The sequence below is a fragment of the Anopheles ziemanni genome, chromosome 3 (genome assembly GCF_943734765.1).
Source record: "Anopheles ziemanni chromosome 3, idAnoZiCoDA_A2_x.2, whole genome shotgun sequence".
NCBI lineage: Eukaryota > Metazoa > Arthropoda > Insecta > Diptera > Culicidae > Anopheles > Anopheles ziemanni.
Genome location: NC_080706.1, coordinates 39,484,329 through 39,501,820, shown reverse-complemented (window position 1 = coordinate 39,501,820; position 17,492 = coordinate 39,484,329). Strand labels below are relative to the sequence as shown.

The window sequence follows — 17,492 nt, the reverse complement described above, 5'->3', positions numbered from 1 at the left end:
AAAAAAATCGATCTCCATCGAACAACAGCTAAGATTTTGTTTTATGCGCATACTACCTTGACGCCCCAGCAACGCCCGTTTAAGAAGGGATGGGGTAAAGAGTTATGTTTTGAAATTTTCTTTTGGGTTAAATTGATATGCTTGTTCTGAAGTTATGCTTTGACCCTTTCCCAGCAAAATTCCTTTGAAACACTTCCAAGAAGCATCGATCGAAATCTAATTCTGAACATAACGTTCTATTTTATAATGTTTAGTTATTTTTAGATGTCTTATTTAATAGTACCATTTAAAATGATCTAGTATTCATCGATTTCCCCGTATTGTATAAACCCTGTTGTATATCTTTTGATGAATACTCCCTGACCATATGTTTTTTTAAACAGAAGCGGAATTTTATTTGATTCACCGAAAGTTATGAAACAAGCATTTATAAAAACATCCAAAGGAAAGATTGACCCCACTTGATCGTACCATCATTACCAAAGTAAAACGACTGTCCTCCCTCGGTGTGATACTAGCCCATAGTGCCGTTTCCGATACTCAACCCCACAACCCCAGCTTTGACGAGAGTGAGAGTGAAAAAAGTTACCACCGTCCGAGCAGAAAGCATTTCCCGCGTCCTTTCGGCCAGCTCGAAGTGCCAAAGGGAAGCAGGAAATGGCTCGCGGAAAATGGCAGTGGATCAACACAACACCAGAGAGAATCGCGCAATTTCTCTCTCTCTCTCCCTCTCTCAACTGCACTCTCCGTCTCTCTGGCATCTCTTCGCGGAGTCCTACCAAAATGTCCAGCAGGTGGTGGTGGATGGTGTTTCTATAAAAAAGCACCCGATCCGGTTTGGAAGGCATCATTAGCGATCGGTCAGTTGTTTCGAGTTGATTTTCCTACCGTGGTACGGTGCAGTTTTTCACTGACGAGCGAACGAACGTGTGGTGTGCAGTTGCATTTTAAAGCGTGAGTGCAAGTGAAGTGCAGTGTTGAAGCTATCGAGTTTGAGCAAAAGTTTTCCCTTGAGCACCTATTTTCACACAGCTTTTTTGTGTATAAACAAAACATCGCTTTTTTCGAATTTGCTCAAACGTATACATAACACGTGCGCAAAAAAGTGCTTTGAAAGTGTCGAGCATATTCCGAAACATCCGGTGTAAGACGTAGTTCTTGGAAGAAATCATATTTTGGTACGTAGGAAAAATGAAAATGAATTGGATTTTTCAATTCAAAATCCGTCAAGCTTTCCTTTCCATGATCCTTGTTCTCCTGCAAATTATGGTGCCTTTACGTTTTTGATTAATTTTATATTTGAAATTTCAACACATAGTACCGATCGAAGAGATGCTTAGTCCCGCACAAGGACTCACAAAAAAATCTTGCTCATCGATCATTTGTCCACTTTTATTAATTCATAAGTGTTTGTGTTTTTATTTCCGGTGTTTGTTCTAAGTACTGACTGTTCTGTATTTGGTTTGTACGGCATCACAGTTCTATTATAACAGAACATTATCAATACAATTTTGGCAGTATCTCTCAACCGAACTTAAGGAAGTATTACAAGGATCAAGAAGATAAAAACACAAAAAAATACTTCGAGTATATCAACACAATATATTAGTATTTGAAGCTGTACCTTTAATACCTTGCATCTTGATATTTCCTTAATTATGTAATTTTGATGCTAAACTTTTTACAAACACATTATTCGAATCCTTTCGAAGATCTATAAAATAAACGATATAATGGAAGAAATGTATTGATTTTGTAAGCCTTTTACATTTTTGAAATTTATTGCATCAGTTCTTGAGATAAAATTCTAAGAGTTAAAAGAACAACATCAATATCATTCAAAACCCACTTTCAAATGAAGGTGTAACTTCCATCAACACTGTATTTCACTATAACTGATATATCACTAGAGAATTGCTTTTTCCCGTTTAACAAAATTCAATGGTTTGATTATGGATGCCATTTTATTTATTTTGAAAAATATAAGATTCATTTTGGACACATCTCTTCAGCTTTTTTAATCTAATCGAATTGGTTTCCTGTTAACAAACCAAGTTCCACTAAACATTGTGCTGTCTACTTATGTTCAAACAAAATCGAACCAAATTCGTCGCGTTTTTTATCGCTAATTAATCCAACCAACGCTGCATGCCAGAGAAAACACGTTTTCTTGCCCCGTGGATAAATTCACCGGCCAACGGTTTTATGCTGATCGTGCGGCATCAACGTCATGCATTGTTTTCCCTTTCGTTTCGGGGGGGTTTTGTAACGGACATCGAATTTTCGTCCCATACCTCGGATATCGATCGAACTGGCGCAGATGAATTGCGTGCCTTTCTGCCCGGTGTTACGCAATGAGCGTTGGTTTTTTTAAAGTTGTTGTTTCTTTCACCCGCTCCTCCGCAACGGAAACCACCGGAACAGGAATCAATCAAACGAAAAATCACGCCTTTCGCGGAGGAATTTGGCACTTGTGTTAGCTTCGACACACCTGAGAGGGTAAAAGGCTCGACTTGTAGAGCCGGCGGGTCGTAAAAGTGAAACAAAATTGCTCACTAATAACGGGGTGAGATTTTTGCCGGCCTCGTTTGGGCTGAAGGAAGAAGCAAAAGCAAATGGTCAATTCGTTTGCCCCGCCGACCCTACCCTCTCGTTAATTCGTTAGTGCCAAATTGCATCCTTACATTTTGCAACCCCTCTTCTAAGATGAACACAAGGGGAAAGGCAAAAGTCGTGTAGTAAATCACTCAACTCAAAAAATAGTAAAAGAAAAATAATTCACATTGCTAATACATTGTGAATTTGGTTAAGCCCATCAGTGAAAAATTGTGCATTAAAGCATACAAATGCCTTTCTTAGGAAAAACAAAACGAATGGAAGCATGGGATTATCCCATTTGCTACAAAGACTACACACAAAGCGCTAAATCATCGTTCAATCCACTTTACAGCTCTCAAAGCTCGTTTGAGCTTAGCTTTCACACTTCTGAAGATGTATCATGGTGTCATAAATGCAAATTCTTTAGACCTCGGACATTTTAAAATCCGTAACAAGTCAATACTCATAAAGCGGAGAGAATCGCAGAAGCGATCAGTGATTGATTTAAACCGCGGATTACGACGATTCGCTTCATGTCAGCTGTCGTCAGCTTTTCATCTGTAGTATTTTTTTCCCTTCAGTTTGGTTTGTTTTGGTTTCCTCTTTTCCATTCATTTATGTTTTATATTGACCAATCGACCTCGTTCCCGGACTCCAGACAGTTCGATTTATTACACATTGTAGGTAATACTAGGGATCAGTTATTACGACACAAATCTTTGTCTTACATTTACTTGCAAACAACTATTTTGAAACATTTTTTTCGATTCTCTTCAGACTGCATCACTTGATCATGCGCTTTCAACGTTACAAGCACCCATTTTAAACGCTTTGCATTGTTACTGGAAAACAAAATAACACCTTCGATTATGTGGACGATTAGTTTTAGTTCCGTAAGTGGCGTTAGCTCCCACTTTTCCGCCCCATTGTGCAGCGTTCAAAACATCATCAGCCCAACGTCTTCTGGACGGAAGCATCATGTCGGATTAGCGAAGGGGCTCCGAAGGGTCTCTCCTGCTTTTCTGGTCTCATGACCATCGTCTTCTCCTTTCTTCACTTACGTTCCACCGACGTTCCGCAGCATACCGAATGATCATTTATTAATTTACGATCGTTACGCGCTCTCCCCTCGATCCATCCGCATAAACATAGCGCAAACACTCCACGTGCAACCGCCAAAAAAAAAATAACCCGCCCCACCTCGCCCTTGCGGTCGCGGATGGGATGGCGAAGGCGAAGAGGAAAAAGCCAACAAAACAAATCGAACACACTGGTTACTTCCGTTACCGCAAGCGGCCGTTGGGATGATGATTTTTTCCGTACGGGTTTTCACTCCACCGTCCACCTTCAATATCTGCTTCCTTCTGGCTGGTGGAGCCAGGGCTCGGCTCGGTTCGATTTGTTTATTTTTAGCACCTCTTGCTAGACGAAGAAATACCGAAAACCAAAAAAGCCACACACGGTCGAGAAAGTCGCTGGCCATAACATTTCCTCGCGCACTTTGTGTCTCACGATGCGGTTAAAAGCTAATTGCAATTAGACGGTTTGAAGCAAACTGTTTTTAAGGAAAAAAGTACTTTAAGTAAGCTAGCACCCTCTTGCTCGTGGCATTATCGAATTAAGTAACAGTGCATGCAACAAAACTAGCAATTTTCCTATAATCAACATCAAATCAAAGGAAGTAAATGCAGATGATTCGATTATAGGTACCACATTAATGCCATCTACTATGGCGATTCAATTTCAAAACAAATTTGGAAGAAAATGTTAAATCGCAATTGTGAGAATCAACATTGTAATTTGATAATGTTAGGCAACTGAATGGTAGAACATCCGGCAGTACTAACTTCAAAGAAGAAGAAAAAAATGTTTTGCAACCTCGCAAAGAATTATTTTGTACGAGTTCTTAACATGTTAAATATTTTTGGATGCTTGTCCGCCTTCAAATGCTGGATACAAACTCCTTTTTAACTAGCTTATCTGCATACATAGTAATGACATTTTAAACTTATAATTCAAAGAAGTAATGCATTCATAATAGCCCTATTAAAACAGGCAGTTAACGGATCTTGCCATCGGTGTAACACGGAGAAGCTGGGCCGGACACACGACACGGACAAGACGACAAGCCCGACACCCTCGAAAACCCTCCCCCAAGCATGTTCGAAAACTAACGAATTTGAAAGTGCCGTTGAAGTGTGTTCAAATAAATCCGCCTCATTGCAAACGTTGCGCAACCGACGGAGCTGTCGAAAGAAGAAGAAAATACACGAACTGTCCACCGATAATCTTCCCTCCGGTTGGGATAGAAAATGCACCCAGCACGTGCGCCTCCGAGAAGGACAAACTTACGTTTTACATTTGGGGCCGGTTTTTGCATGACTTTTTCACGATCAAATCGCGCAATCGTAATCGCAAACGCGTTTTTTTGCTTCTTTCGCTTCCAGTTGTTGTGGTTGGCATGGTTACGTTTTGCACGTTTTCTTACCATCGTTTCCCATCTCGTTTTCTACTGCATGTGCTCCATAAGCGTGTATTGATAACCTCACTTTCCCGTTTGTAGACTTTCAGTTTCACTGTCACTGTCGTGTGCCGAAGCTTAGGATGAAGCCCGTTACCATCGCAACCATCGTCGGACTGCTGCTGTGCTTTGGTAAGGATTGCGCGCACTCGCATGGTTGAGCGTATCTCTAATAACACTGGTTTTTCCTTTACTTCTCCCTATCTCTCCCTTTCTTTCGCAATAGACGGCATTGTGGCGCGTTCGAGCGGTGCAGACCGGAAGAAGTCGTACGACGAGTACGACTACGACTCGAACACCTCCAGCGGTGGGGGCGGCGGCGGTAGCTACGGCAGCAGCATCGGCAGCTACTCGCCCAAGTCGGGCTACAGCGCTGGAAGTGGGCTGCGTTCGATCGCCCAGGGGTCCGCGGATCAGGCGAACTCGGCCGTCGCCAATCAGCACGCGGCGGCCAAGCAGGCTGCGTACGTGGCGCAGAACACGCTGGCTCAGGCAGCTTCGCAGGCGGCCGCTACCGCCCAGGCCGCCCTCGCCGGGAAGCACGTGCTGCTGCAGGGTCTGGAGCAGCAGAGCCTCGAGGCCCACCAGGCACTGGACGCGGAGATCCAGCAGCTGCAGCAGGCCAAGCGGTCGGCCAAGGCGGCCCAGCACGCAGCCCAACAGGCACTCAACCACGTGCAGGTGCTGACCAGTGCCCTGAACAACGCGCAGGTGGCGGCCGAGCACGCCCAGCAGAGTGCGTCCGAGGCGGCGGCTGAGTTGGCCTCCCAGACGCAGATGGTCGGTTCGGCGAAGCAGCGAGTTGAGGCGCTCGAGGAGCAGCTGAATTCGGCCCGCGTCGACTTTGAGGCGACGCAGGAGGCGGCTCACAAGGCGGCTGCTTCGGCGCAGGAGGCTCAGAACAACGCGGCCGAGGCGGCGGCTCATGCGGCCATCCCGTTGGTGCACGTCTCGCAGTCGTCGCTCGGGGACTCACACTCGCACGGGCACTCGCTGCAGGCCAAGATCGGCAAGGCCAGCGGAGGGCAGCACGCGTCGTCGGAGGACGAGATCAACAGCGGCGAGATTGAGGTCGCCGCCAACCACAACTACGGCGAGTTCGTCCCTTCGAAGCAGACGTTCAGCTTCGCTGGCTACTAAACCCGCCGCGGCCACACCGACACCATTGACTTCTATGTTTTAATAGAGACTCCAGGAACCTCGAACCTCACACTAACTCATCCTCTGCCAACTCGAACCCGTCCAAATCAAGATCACTGCCAGCATCGCTAGCCCAATCTCTAGTTCATCTAATGAAATCATGAAAGTGAAATTCTGCAACCCATACCAAGCGAGGGACGGCTTATCGGAACCGGATAGTGGAACGGATCTACGCCAATACTCCCGTGCGGTCAGGTTTGCAATTTGCGTCACTTCACGCGTGGAGTTGCAGCGCTAGTTCCGCGGAAACCCGGAAGCCAATTCCAACTCGCCTTCCATTGGCTTCATTCCTTTTCCTTTGCTTCGTACGCAAAAAAGCCGGTTTGCGTGTGATCGTCGTAACCGGATCGTCACGAACATCTGTAAGTCCCCCAATACGCTGATGTTCGACACTGAGGTATATCTTTCAATTCCAAGCGAGCGGTTCGACTTGGTACAGCATGTAATAATTCATTCAAACAAATGGACGAAACGAAACAATCGATGCATAAAAATGACCACTTCATCTCAAAGTTTCCTAAAAACTAACATCCCCACACCATTATCGCCGCACGCGCGCAAGTTTTATTTATTTATATATATATAATATGTTTTTAAACGAAAACCCCATCTCGACCTACCGGAGAAACCCGTGCAAGAGAGGGAGCGGTTTTGAGTGGCCTGTTTTTGGCGACCGGAAAATGGATAACAGTGAGCTGTTGTGTTTAAGTGTTATTAGTTTAATAAGCGGTTTTTCATGACGATAAAAATAAAATCGTGTCAACAGGTCTAAAACATATACCAATACGTTTGAGAGATCGCGAAAGAAAACAAAAGTATCAGCTGTCTATTAAATAAGGTAAGTGAGGTTCTTTAACAAGTTTTTAAGTTTTTTGTTTCAGATTATCTAAGAAATATTGTACATTGCAGATTGCAGAAGCATTCCAATCGTTTCTTTTCTAGCTTTGCGTTTCAACTTCCTTCAAAAATGGTTGTTTTAAAGAAGTATGGATTTTAATTAAAAGAGTTGACTATCATTTCAAATAATTCACCTGGAAATGTGAGTATGAGTCCATATTGCAATGAGGAAGTATTCAATAAACATTAGTTTAAACCTAGTATTATCATTTTGCACTGTTTACTTTTTCTTTTCTTTCCAGGAGGAATCTACCGATTCCCCGATTGAGTCAGGCAAACAATCCCAGCAGATAAGTGCAAGCAATGTCAACTGGTACCATTTTTGTATTTTCTTGTATTTTCTAATTCCCGTTATAGTTTGTGCAACGATGAAGTGCATTAGGGTCGGTTTGGAACAGAGAGTAACCAACATATTTTTTGTGTTTAATGTTTGACTAGTTCCAATATTAGCTTAGGTGTAGTGGTTGAAACACGCGTAAAAATACGTAAATTTAATTTCAATGACCCCAGTTGGTGTTGAGATAGGGGAAGAACACTGGCTCATAGGATGTGGATTACGATCAGTAAATAGTCAAATACTATGCTAAGCGAAAATATGAATTAAATTTAATTAATCAAATACAAAAAAAACCAAATAAATCCGCGTAGGTACGGTTGATCCGACCAAAGGGCGAGTTAAACTCAAGACACACTGTTGAAATGAATGAAAGAAACACAAATGAACACACTCTTTCATTGGAATTTTTTTTCTTCTCGCATGAAATCGGGTAAATCAACTAGCTTTTGCTAAGTCCGTTACAAGTCTTAGAACGAATGTAAATTCATCTACATAGGAAATGGCATAAGAAGAATCTAAAATAATACTTTAGTTTAAAGCCGCTTTGATAAATTTCCAATTTGTAATTGGATTTCGGTCAAGATGTCGATCTCCAATCATTTTGAAGATTCATCAACAATATGCTATGATGATATTTCACATATCCTTTTTCACTATTTCCATGTTGTTGTAAGGGTAACTTTAAAAATTCATCATATTCACTCAAGTGACGAGAGGACTGACTATCCACGTACAACAGGGAAACAAGTCTCGTAAGCCCTTAACGGGCAGTCATGACCAAGAGGTCGTTACGCCAAGAAGATGAAGAAGAAGAAGAATTCACTAAAGTAATCCAAACATGTTAAACAATTTCTTTTTCTATTCGGCGACGTAATAATTGTATATCGGAAATTGTACTCTTTTAATACTTGACTTCAATAATATTCATGCTTTTCTTCTTCTTATGATAAATTCAAATGTATTCAATTAGCATCACATTTTTTACGGATTTTATACAAAGTGTGAACTTTTGATTAAATACGTGTTTTTAATTTTTGAAACCTTTGGTAAAATCCCAAATGACTCGAATCGCATGCATATACATTTCGAAATTGATCGGCAGTAGTAGAATGGAAATGGAGATGAGAATATATAGAGGATGAAAAAAGGAAAAATGTGTGAAGAAGCTGAGAAAGGAGAAAAATACATGGCGTAGCGAACGATTCCTCCGCAGACTTTACCAGTAGAAGCCGTCGAACCACCTGTGTCGAGGGACGAAAGAAGAGCGATATGAACGTGCCAGGAAGATCGAAATGAATTGGCGGGTGCAGAGACATACGTGTGATTTCGAATGTCTCATAGATCCCACCGTGCTGGCACCCCAAACGTTCGGTCGGAATTTGACGGCACATAGTTTCTTGATCAGCGCACTGGCAATTCGGGTGGTGTATCCAGGAAACTTGATCACATCGATCACGATTAGGATGATATTGTACGTGCGTATCGGATCGGCTTCGTTGAACGATGGAGCAACCAGTAGTCGACACTGGTGCCATGGCTCCGATTGAGAATAATTTCCGACTCGACATACTCCGGCGTCCTTTTTAGCATATAGATGAAAAGCTTACCCGATTGCAGTTTCTTGGCGAACCCAAAGTCAACCTGCTGCACAACCTGGAGAATTTTTGGGCCCTTGGTCCTGCCCCGGCTGGACATACTCGACCCGCCTTAACCCGTCGGGCGTCGAAATGCACCTCATCGGACAGCTTCACTTCCCGGAACATTACGTAGATGGCGTGGGGCGTGAAGAATTCCAAAAGATGAGTCAATTCAGCCTTCGGCCTGTCGTTGGCCTTGCTACTTACTTCTTCCGCTCACTGACTCCTTCATCGTTGTTAGGGTATCGGAGGTCGTCCAGGCCAGTCATAACAAGTTAAAATACAAACGTTACGAATCCAACTACTATCAACAGTTGTTTGCTTACATCATACTAGAATCTGCAGGCACCACATGCACCGAAATGCAGAATGGTTTATGTGATGGTAATTTCAAAAGCTAAAGATTCCCGTTTACCGTTTTGCTGAAATCAAAAATGACCTTAATGATTCTGGATTTGTATGATAGTGTGATATATGCAGTGGCATTTAACAGTCAGTGATGAGTTCAGTTAAATTGATTGAAAATATAAAACGGTATTGAACGGTATATTATTTCTAAATCAAGATTTTTATTTTATTTGCTTGATGCTTTAGTCTCAAAAAGGTGGACAATTTTGAGTACATTTGCAGATCTTGCCTGATGCGGCGCGTGGATTTAGAAGGCAGAGGGTGTTCGCCGGGCAATCACCGTTGTTGATGGCGCACGGACTGTAGAACACCGGGCATACATCGGTTATCGCAATTAATGAATCTATCCTCTCACTTCCATTCGACATCAAAGGTTTTTGACGCACACCGTTATGGCTAATACTTTCGATGACACTATGAAATGGTAAGAAATCATGAAAATAGATCGTATAACAATAAAGAATCAGAATAATACTAACTTGTGGCTTCCCGCCCAGTAGATCATTTCATCCGTCACGGCCAACCGAGAAGTTTCAGTAAGATTGCTGACGATTGTGAGGCTATGCATGCTGAGAGTATCTATGCACTCAATTCTGGAACTGGTAATGTAGCAGAGTTCTCCAGTGGCCACGGAAACCTTAATATCACCGTACCAGTTTTCTGAACTAACTAATCTACTTGCTTCGGATCCATCGAGGTATTGTGTTACAATCTTACTTTTATAATTTTTGTACAGCTTACCCAGCAGCGGGTCAATGATGATGTCATTATTGAGAGAGTAAAAGGACAACGTCGACCGCAAGTCCGGATTTTCCAAGCTGGCAACCTCAAGGGTGAGCTTACCTCCGTCAACCCAATAAAGGCGGCGCGAGATCCAGTCCACTGCAACATACGATGGATAATTCAGATCTTTCGAGAGGAAAATCTTCTTATCCGTCCCATCGTACTTGGCGCTGAAAATCGAATCAGTTTTATGATCAGACCAGTAAAGACGGCCCTCAACACAATCATAATCCATGTTATGATCGATGTTAAATCCATCTCCAACATTGAAAGGTGGGTCACCATTCATCGGAACTCGAACCAGTGTACCGTTTTGTGAAGTAAGCAAGAAACTATGGTCAAAAAGACTTGCAGCGTTGCACTCAGTGTCTTTTTTAATCGTACCCTCCTTGCAAGGTTCTAGTGTTTTCAACCACTTTGTTGTGTTTGTGTAGCGCAGAATCCATCTGTGGTATTTAGTAACATCTGTAAATACCGTGGGTTTCGAACTATCGCATGGAGGATTGGAATCGAGTCTCAATGCACTGAATGACACAATTCCTCGCAGGAACCATGTGCCATTTATGTTAAAGTATATGCCCCCTCCAACATCTTTGTTACAAACTTGTTTATCTTTACTTCCACGCGCGCAGTACATCTGAGTTGTTAAGCGGTTTCCGTACGTTGCATTGCCGTATTCAAAGCATGTTTTCGTATCAATTACGTTTAAGTTGACCTCTCGAACTTTACCAGATGGCTCACCTTCTTCGTCCAAACGGAATCCAATTACGATTCCGTTCATACCAACAAGTTCATTTTGTCCACTGGTTGCATTCCAAATATATGCAGGGCGAACGTAGTTAGTAATATTCATATCAGTGGATAACTTCAGAATTGCTATATCGTTTGCAAAATTCGAATAGTTATATTGTGGATGGATTATAATTTGAGCCACATCCAACACTTGGGTAGCGTCAGTGATTCCATCCACATAATCACTTCCAACGGAAACGGATAACTGATTTTCAAGTAAAACGCGATAACCCTCAGCAGTATTATGATAAAAACAATTAGCAGCTGAAAATAAAACCAGAAATAAATATAATACTTGGTTATATCTGCAGAGCATAAAATAGTTACCAGTAAGTACAGTGTTCATGTTAATGATGGATCCTCCACACAAATATCCAGTATTCTTTATCAGCGTACTGTATATTACGACATGCCATGGCCATTTCCTTTGTTTTCTTTCGCCGCGACTAATCGGTTTAACAGGTTTGGATTTTATAATTGTTGATGGATCCGTTTGGTCATAGAGTTTGAAAATGCTTTTGCAGATTTTTCCCGATTGGACACGTGGATTGTGAAGACAGATTGTGTTTTCCGGGCAGCCACCATTGTTCTTGGCGCACGGACTGTAGAATACCGGACAAACATCGGTCAACACGATTAAACGTGTATCATACGTAACGTTGGGAATTAATAATGGTTTTTGATGCACCCCTTGCCGGTTAATGCTTTCTATCGTTTCACTATGAAATAAAAAGAAGATTGTAAGGAAGTATGTTCAAACTCAAACCAGAATAATACTAACCTGGCGTATCTCCACCAATAGATTATATAATCAGTTGAGGCTAATTCAAAAGTGTAGGTGCCATTGCTGACAATCGTCCGAGTCTGCCTACTGCGAGTATCGATACAATCGATCGCTTCTGTGTTTCCGTTTATATAACATAGTTCTGCAGTGGCCATAGAAACTGTTATACCAACGATTCTTGAATTTTCTAACAACAGCTCTGGTTCTGATCCATCGAGATTGGTCCGTCCAATCCCGCGATATGCAACCGATGTGTATAGTTTACCTTGAAGGGGATCAACAGCGATTATACTATCACTATCAACATTGATCATCACCGTTGTCCGCAAGTCTCGATTGTCCAAGCTAGCAACTTCAACAGTTTCCTTGTCACGATCAACCCAATATAGACGACGAGAGATCCAGTCCACTGCAATACCTGCTGCGTTGATTCCCTCCGTGAGGAATGTTTCCTTGACCATCTGATCGTACTTTGCACTGAAAATCGTCCCACTTTCAGTCCAGTAAAATCGACCATCAACACAATTTTTATCTATACTGTGTATTCCACTTAGGACCAAGACTTCATGATCGTTGAACGCTTGGTCACCTTTCACGGAAAAACGCCTCAAGCTCACGTTTTCTAAACTCAATACCGACGACAGGAAACCAGAGTCAAAACGGTTCGAGGCGTTGCATTCAGTGTCTATTTCAATCGCACCACCCTTGCATGGCTTTAGTTCCTTTAGCCACTTTTTCGTGTTAGTGTAGCGCAAAATCCAGTTGCGATACTTGGCAACATCTGTAAATACCGTCGGTTTGGAACTGTCGCATAGACTGATATTTTCCTCGGTATTTCCAGTATTTTGCTCCTCGTGTGAACTATGCATCACGATCGGCCTCGTTGGGCTGAATGACACTAGTCCTCGCAAGTACCACGTGTCACTGAGGTTAAAAAACATTCCACCTCCGCTATCTCCGTTGCAAGCACTGACATTGTCTTTTCCACCAGCACAGTACATTTTTGTCGTTAAGTAGTTTCCGTACGTTTCATTATCATATGCAAGACATGTTTTTGTGTCCAACACCGGTATCATTGCCTGTAGAAGAGTATCTGATTCTTCATCATCTTCGTTTAAACCGAATCCAATCACGGTTCCTTGTGATCCGAAAATTTGATTTTCATCAATATCCGCATTCCAAATAGTTACCGGTCGTACGAACTTTGTAATGTTTATATCAGATGTTAACTTTAGAATTGCAATATCGTTTGCGAGGGTCGAGTAGTTATATAGTGGATGGCTAATGATTCTCGCCAAATTCAACGCTTGCATGTCTTTAGTTGTTGCATCTCTATATTTACGGCCACCGAACACACTTATATCATTTTCACGTATAACACTGTCACCATTAACAACACAATGAGCAGCTGAAACATAAAAATCAATAATTATAAGATGATAAATTGGTATGTTCCAGAAAGTGTGAAAAATATGATTACCAGTGAGGATTGTGTTGTTGTTAACGAAAGTTCCCCCACAAAGGCCAGGTTCCATGAGGAGCGTGGCATGCCATGGCCATTTCCCTGGTTGGGCTTCGACGCCGTTATGAATGAGCAGGACAATTTCGCCATGAAGTTGAGAAACACAAGCACACAGTGACAGGAACGCCAGTAAAAATTGGTGTACAGAAACAGCCGTGATTCGTAATTCCCAATTTCTGCACGATGGTATTTTAAAAAGTGACATTTTGTTCTAATGTCCACACTCTTCACTAGCACCAAGCACAGATCTAAACAAGTGGAAGTCAAACACACGACTAAATGCAGCCTAGACGTTAAAAGTTTGAGGAGCTCACCACCCTTACCAGCTTGCGATATGAAGCGGAAAGCCTATTTGGTAAAACTAGTTTTACGAGGCGACTGATTCCTTCTTTTCATGTATTTCCTTCTATCGTGTTTATGGCGCTTAAAATATTTTGCGCACCCAAAAATTTTCGTTTAATCTAAAAGCGGATAGATATGTGGTGCAAAGTCACCCTGCAATTAATTATACCATAGTTTATAGGGTATAGTAAGAATCAATGTATTGCTTAAGACATTCTCAGTACAGAATATGTTATAAATTCTTCAGCACGAGCTGCAAGCGATCTATTTTACCGCGACGCCTCGAGCACGAAAACAGAAAACGAAACAACGAACTCATACAAAACATGGCGATCCTGTCAGGAGATCTTCTTACCGCTGGGAAAAGAACCGACCGCCGATATCGCTACAATCGTGGTCTAAATCCGTCACAACCGAAAAAGTGCACAACGTTACCGCAAGACGACATCGCTACCATGGAGGCCGTACTACATCGAAACCGAAAAGTGAAACACGTTACCGCTGAAGAATAGCGCTTCCATCAAGGTTGTAATGCATTGAACTCACAACCGCTAGAGAACATCGCTACCATCGAGGCCGCAGCACATCGAAGCCGGAAATTGAAATACGCTACCGCTGGAAAATATCGCTACCATCGAGGCTGTAGTGCATTGAACCCGAATAGTGCAATACGCTACCGCTGGAGAATATCGCGGTGGCGCGGTTCATTTCAGAGTTTCGTTCTGAACTAGAAAAGCTCGCGTCAAAACTAGCTGCAGCCCATGTGTCAGTCGATAGGTTTCCAACGGAAGCAGCCGCTACGAAGATAGTCGAACCAATCGCAGTCCGTGCATTTATGAATGGCTTAAAAAATCCTCTCTCTGAATAAAGAAATTTTCGATGCTTTAGAATGTGAGGCAACCGAAGCAAACGACGATGCAACCTTTTGGAGTCACACATTTAGTCTAAACCATAACGCAAATAGACTCGGAAATAAACCAAATCGAGGCTAGCACTGCAACATACAGTCGAATCATCCACGAAACCGAGGAGCATCAAATCGCGGAAGAAACTTTTACCAAACTCGACCACATACGTCATATCCAAACCCGTCGCGTCGTCCTTTCAGATCAAGACCATACATTAATTCTTACAACTTCTGATCTTACCAGCAGGGAGCCCAACCTAGAAATAACATAAATTATGAAACTAATTTGGCCACTAGCAATCATGCAACAAACTTGGGCGCTTGCAATAACGCAGGAACGCCCGAGTTAGGAGTACAGCAAACAAAAGAACCATAAGTAACAGGATTGACAATTTTTTTCGATTCGATTCGTTTCCGAGATCATTGCTTTAGTAGCAGTTAGATCGATATTATTCACTAAATGCATCACCGGAAAAATAGTTATGCAAAAACCAGACTACCCAGTACGTGGAGGCCATCCAGGTGTGTTGCCTTCTTGCGCTAGGACAAATTTACGCAAAACACCCAGAACTAAACTCTCTGCACTTAACACAACCGCACCAATGAAGGGATACGTTTAAAAAAATAACATTGCCGAAAATATTTCGAAAAAAAATCGAAAAATGAATGATCTACAATGATGATGCCTGTTTGCATATGAGTAGCAGTCAATTGACATAACATCATAAGCCAGCAACAAATTGTAGAATTGTAGCTGTGCTGGATCGTGAATTGTAGCGTGAGCTTTTCAAATATTGAAAAAATGCCTATATGCGAGTGTTGCCGCGAAATGCCGCGACTTAAAATTTTTATTGTTATTCAAGGGGCTTCTGTTGGATGCAGCCTGGATCTTGAACGTTTAAAGCCCACCACCCTTGTCAATCTTCTTGCGGTACGAAGTGAAATGCCTAATTGGTAAAACTAGTTTTACTGGTCGACTTATCGCTTCTTTTCATGTATTTCCTTCTATCGACTATACTGCGCTTAAAATATGCGGCGCACCCCATAATTTTCATTTTAACATTTTTCAACAGCAAAAATTAGAATCTATACTGAGATGAGAATATATGAGAAACGACACAAACGCCAAGATCTTGAGCGGTAACGTGAAATTTGAATCCTACTAGTGAGGGTATGAACATTAATTCTTGAGGTGGTTACAAAAATCGTTCGCGAAAGGTTTCTATCCTCCAATAATTGTTTCATGGATTGGTTTAGACATAGATTTGAGAAAAATATGATCAGAAGAGAAATAAATGAAAAATTTATGAAAAAAAATGTTTTAATAAATGAAAAAAATACCCTCCGTATCTAATAGAGGACGATGTAAATAACAGGTATCCGTCGCGAACGTATTCTTTTTTAACGTGTATAATTGTCGGAATAAAGTATTTCAAGCAAAACTAAAGGTGCCTCAACATATGCGGAAAAATACTTTTAAAAGGGACAGCAAGCGATCATTCCTTCAGTATAACCTGTTTTAACATGTATCGATTCTACCAAACGCTATCTAATGACGTTAATTAAAGCATGGATAGTATTATCTGTCTTTCGATCCCCTAAAGTGTGGTAAAATGAATGGCAAACATTTCCGAAACAATTGTAAATACTATACACAATTTTGACATATCTTATATACACATATTTGACATATTGACTAAACTACATGTGTAGTTAGTTGAGTTAAGTAAAGTAACAAATAGAAATAATTTCTTTAACCTATGGTCAAGAAAGAATGGTTGAAAAGAAAGAATTTTAAAAAAATATCACATCCCCCTTTGGCCTTTACTATCGGTTGCAAGCGGATGCTTTCCACTAGTTTTATTTTTGTGTTGAGGATACCCTTCAAAATTTTAAACTGGTTTTTTTTATTATACCGGTTTTAGTCTAACTAGCTACAATGAATTTGCGATGGGGCTTCGGTTCAGGCTTCCAATCCGAGGAGGTTCAACAGGATTAAGACCGGCAAGTTAGAAGACGTCGCACCTGTAGATCGGTGAAGAAAGTGTCGGTGCGAACGCAATATTGTCGTCGAGAAGGTTTTCTTCTTCCTGCTACTTCCTCCTTATCGCCGTTGCATGCTTCCATCTCGCTCCGGATGGTTTTAACAGTGTGCAGAGAACGCTACGCACACTCCATGATGTCATGACGGCGCGTACCATTATGATGCACGTGATTCGTTTCCACAATTCGGGTGGGTTAAACATTTTGCCTGCTCTTGCATGTTTTCAACTGATAGCTCACAACGTTAGATTTCGATTGACGTATCGCTTGTGCTGATATGTCAAGGCAGTCACGAATTAGGAACTGTAACTTGAGATATTAGAAGCAATCTTATACGTATAACGGTTATTGTTCCTGCAGGACTCTAGCGAGAACTTAAATATAGCCAAATGTAGAAGTGATTTTGGTTTGGCAATATGTTGATAGTTGTTGCAATGGCAATCTGCATCAAAAGTGAAAATGGACAATATATTTCCAATACTTTCGCACAACAAGATCAATTGGTTCCAAGTTTCTATGCTCTAGAAAATTTTAATATTAGTTTAGATGGAACGATCTAGAGCCGTATTCTCTGACAAAGACTCCAGTTAAGGGTGTGAATGTAAAAGTGCAAAATAAATACGTGAAAATAATAATTTAAAATATTTTTGATATTATCAGACTTCTTGCATAGATACGTAAAGTGGCAATTCACATTTCTTAAAGTACACCATTTCCATTT

At 41.7% G+C, this 17,492-nt stretch overlaps 1 protein-coding gene and 1 pseudogene across 1 annotated transcript; one reads left to right on the top strand and one right to left on the bottom strand.

The window, feature by feature from the left end:
• The first annotated feature begins 5,202 nt into the window (after positions 1-5,202).
• On the top strand, positions 5,203-6,259 carry LOC131287897 (ankyrin repeat and KH domain-containing protein mask-like). The gene is made up of 2 exons (XM_058316989.1): positions 5,203-5,251; positions 5,337-6,259. The coding sequence occupies exons 1-2, from the start codon at positions 5,203-5,205 to the stop codon at positions 6,257-6,259; spliced, it is 972 nt and encodes a 323-aa protein (XP_058172972.1).
• A 1,454-nt stretch (positions 6,260-7,713) lies between these two features.
• LOC131284709 (cGMP-dependent protein kinase, isozyme 2 forms cD5/T2-like) lies at positions 7,714-9,316 on the bottom strand (annotated as a pseudogene).
• Positions 9,317-17,492: the final 8,176 nt, after the last annotated feature.